The following is a 4,063-nucleotide window of genomic DNA, read 5'->3' as shown; positions in this document are numbered from 1 at the left end:
CTCATTTTCGGGGTACGATCAAAAAATGAAGCTGACTCAAATCTTAGGTGCACCATACCACAGGAAACAATCGTGATTGAATCCCATCATTAAAAACTTCATGGATTCCACCGAAATGCTAATTTTCCATCCAACCTATTGATAAGTTCACAAACACTTGTATGAAGAGACCACACAAATATCATCTTTATCCAAAGCTCTTGTCGCCCACAAAAAGTTTTTAATAGTCAATCATCACTGTTTCCTGTACTATGGTCCATCTGGGATTTGGAACTGCTTCATTTTTTGGAACGATGACTTAAAATGAGCTTTCAATACGGATGGACGGCGTGGATGTAGTCACATACATCACAGTGGGTCCCACAGTCAGGGGTCACACCCACCTCGGTGGATCCGGGGTCTCACCAAATTCACTGGGGCTGTTAACACAGAGAGTAAGTCAACCGTCCTCTCTCCGTTACACCCCCTCCAGAATCCATTTCTTTTGGAGAGAGAGAGATGGAGCTGAAGCTGTACGGCGCCCCCATGTCCACGTGCGTGGCACGTGTACTGGCTTGCTTGTATGAGATGGGCGCTGATTTCGAGCTCGTGCCCGTCAACGTGCCTGCCGGCGAGCACAAACAACCTTCCTACCTCGCCACTAAAAACGTAATTCCCATTTTACCCCTCCACTTCTTCTTTCTTCTTCGCCACTGTCTGGTAAATCTTCTCTTTTCGAAGGCTAATTTCTTTCAATCTGTTTGTTTTCGCAGCCTTTTGGTCAGATTCCAGCACCCATAGATGGCGATCTGACTCTCTTAGGTTAGTTTCCGCTTCTGGAAAATGATATGGTAGATGCGTGTACATCAAACTATGGTACATCTACACTTACATCGTACACGTGGAATGGTAGATGATCGATCGGTACCTTAGAATGAGTAAATGTTCGTGGAAAACATATGGTTCTAGTTATTCAACAAGTATCCCAGCCTTAAAATGAACGGTTGACGAATATAAGAATAGTGAACGATTGGTATTCGCAGGGGAATTATGGGAGAAGTTGATGGCTAGGATTGTACGGTTTGGTGAGATATTTTATCTGTGATCCATCCACGGCAGTGCAAACTATTTAGATGGTCTTGATCCACCATCTATCCTGACACGTGTACTTTGGGTAGCTCTATCTAACTTCTGGAAGGGATCAGGTGGCCCACCTTGATGTATGTCTTGCGTATCCACGTCGTCCATCATTATTTTCAGATCATTTTAGGGCACGATTCTAAAAATGAAGCATATCAGAAACTCAAGTGGACCACACTACAAGAAAGAGTGTTGATTGAACAACCGCCATTAAAAACTTCCCAGGGCTCAATGTAGTGTTTATTTATCATCCAGCCTGTTAATGTTTATTTATCATCCAACCTGTTGATAAGGTCATAAAGACATGAATGAAGGGAAAATCATAAATGCATGAATGAAGGTAAAATACAAATATCATCTTGATCCCAAACATTTGTGGCCGATGAGAAGTTTTTAATATTCAATCACCACTGTTTCCATTTGTGTGGTTTATTGGAGATTTGGATTGGATTCATTTTTGGGATCTTAACCTAAAATGAGCTCCAAAAACTTATGGACGGATTGGATATACAACACATACATCTATGTGGGCCAGCTTTGGGTGGCTAGTAAATGGGAACCATCTTTCTAAAGCTCCATTTTGATCCGTAGAACCGTTCTGATGGTAGACGGCTCATGGTTTCAGAAAAAGAACAACAATGTTGGGTAATATTAGCCATCTTATTGGCAGCCTTCAAATGAATGGTAGGGATAATAATTTTTTTTTAAAAAAAAGAAAAAAAAGAACAAAAAAAAAAAGAGAGGTTAATCTCCAACCTGATGTGTGGGGCCCACAAAGCTGTGTGCATGACATCCAATCCGTCCATCATGTGTGCCCCTTCGTGTTCTCCTACGCGCCCAAAAATCAGACCGATACAAAACTCAGGTAGTCTACACCATAGGGAATAATTAGAATTGGGATGCCACCGTTAGAAACCTTCCAGATTGTTCCTATCAGTACCAAGTGTCCCCACGCTTGGATGGACCAATCAGGTTACCTGAGGCATATCTGTTGATCCGTGGCCTCTCAATTGTCAGCATATCTCATCAATGGATTTACAACGGTTGGATGAGAACCATCCCAACCGTCCATCAGATGCACCGCACCCATCCTGATCCCAACAATCAACATAATCCAAAACTCACGTGGGCCACACCACAGGGACTATGGGGACTAATGTGGAGGAAGACTCCCACCATATATTTTCAGATTGGATGCAGCAACCAACATGTTGTATATATGCCATCCAATCAATTCATCAGACGCTCCCTACCAAGATCATCTGAATCTCCTGCATAATCACTATCTGTAAAGCCAAATAGATCTGACTTTTCTCCCTTCTTTCAGAACAACCCAAACTCCTTAGTACCTTGTAAGTACTGGAAAATTCTTTTTGCAGCCAAGAAATGAATCTCTGTAGGAAACTCCATGTACCTACTAATCACACTTGCAACATGCATTATATCAGGTGTTGTTGCCGTCAAATACATTAAACTCCCTACTATCTGTTTGTAAAGAGTGTCGTCAACCTTTTTTCCTCCATTATCTTTGTTTAGCTTCAAACCAAACTCAGATGGTGTATTTACAAGATTACAATCCTTCATCTGAAACCTGTCCAAGATTTCTTGCACATACTTTTTTTGAGAAATAAAAATTCCAACAAAGGACTCTTCTTTCAAATCTCCATGGAGGAATGCTGATTTTACGTCCAATTGGAAGATAAGCAGTGAACATGAGGCGAAGCACCTGATCCATGGTCTGGATTCCACGATCATGTGATCATTTGCATTTTCTTGATTATCACACTCATTATCTTACTAGCCGTTTATTTCGATGGCACGTGTAGAATCACGTGCGATCAACCGTTACATAGTGATCAAGAACAAGGGCACAGGCCCTGATCTTTTGAGGCTGGACAATCTCAAAGAATCGGCATTGATTGGAGTCTGGATGGAAGTGGAGTCCCAGATGTTCAATCAGCCGATCTGGGCCATCGTGCATCAGATCATCATCGGTCCGTTCTTCGGTGGGACCACCGATGATCAGGTGGTGGAGGCGAATGCAGAGAAGTTGGCCAAGGTTCTTGATGTCTATGACGAGAGGCTGTCAAAGAGCAAGTACTTGGCTGGGGATTTCTACAGCTTAGCTGATCCGCACCACATCCTATACACTCATTACCTTATGAAGACTGCTAAAGCTTTACTCATTAACTCACGCTCGCACGTGAAGGCGTGGTGGGATGACATCTCTTCGCGGCCTGCTACAAAGAAAGTCAGGGAGGGGATGAGTTTCGGAGGAAATGCATGACTATTTGAGGGGGTTTTGTGAAATAAATAAAGCATGGAGAGTGTTATTGTCATTATCGTCACAACATTATGTCTTAGATGTTAGTCTTTGTTTCGTTTGAGTGATTTTCTTTGGAGTATCTTCATCATTTTTTTCTACTTGGTGGGTTTCACCTAGGGATGGGAATGGCTGGACCCGCTTTCCAAGGAGTTTTGGGTCAAGCTAGATGGGTCGTGGGTTGGGCTCGGTTAGAAAATGTGGCCTGTTTAAGTAAATGTTTTGGGCTGAGGTTGAACCCAACCTAACTCACTCATATATCTTAGGCTGAGCTAGGCCAGGTGGCCTGACCTAACCTGCCCAAGACCCAAAACAAACTAATAGATGAAAAACACAATTACATGATTTATGTTTCATTATATTTTTTTTTTCTTTAAATACATATTTGTTAGAATATTTGGTTGAATTAAATAAACTATTAAAATTGAGAACTAAAAAAGAAAATAAAATTTTTGAGAAAGAAAACTTATTGAATTGAGTCGAGGCATGACTGAGTCACTCGGCTTGAAATCGAATTTGCTCCTCTTGGACAGCGTCCCAAGTGCAATAGGTTTCCGGAGCAATCGACCTCAAGGATACAACGACTATGACCCGGTCCCAGTGGTGCACTCACTGTACACG

General features: G+C 42.1%; 1 protein-coding gene across 1 annotated transcript; it reads left to right on the top strand.

The window, feature by feature from the left end:
* Window positions 1-498: 498 nt before the first annotated feature.
* On the top strand, window positions 499-3,406 carry LOC131231854 (glutathione S-transferase F13-like). Its single transcript, XM_058228165.1, has 3 exons — window positions 499-648; window positions 753-801; window positions 2,946-3,406. The coding sequence occupies exons 1-3, from the start codon at window positions 499-501 to the stop codon at window positions 3,404-3,406; spliced, it is 660 nt and encodes a 219-aa protein (XP_058084148.1).
* Window positions 3,407-4,063: the final 657 nt, after the last annotated feature.

Source organism: Magnolia sinica, chromosome 17 (genome assembly GCF_029962835.1).
Source record: "Magnolia sinica isolate HGM2019 chromosome 17, MsV1, whole genome shotgun sequence".
Lineage (NCBI taxonomy): Eukaryota > Viridiplantae > Streptophyta > Magnoliopsida > Magnoliales > Magnoliaceae > Magnolia > Magnolia sinica.
The sequence above is the reverse complement of the archived record's forward strand: the minus strand, read 5'-3'. Positions and strand labels throughout refer to the sequence as shown.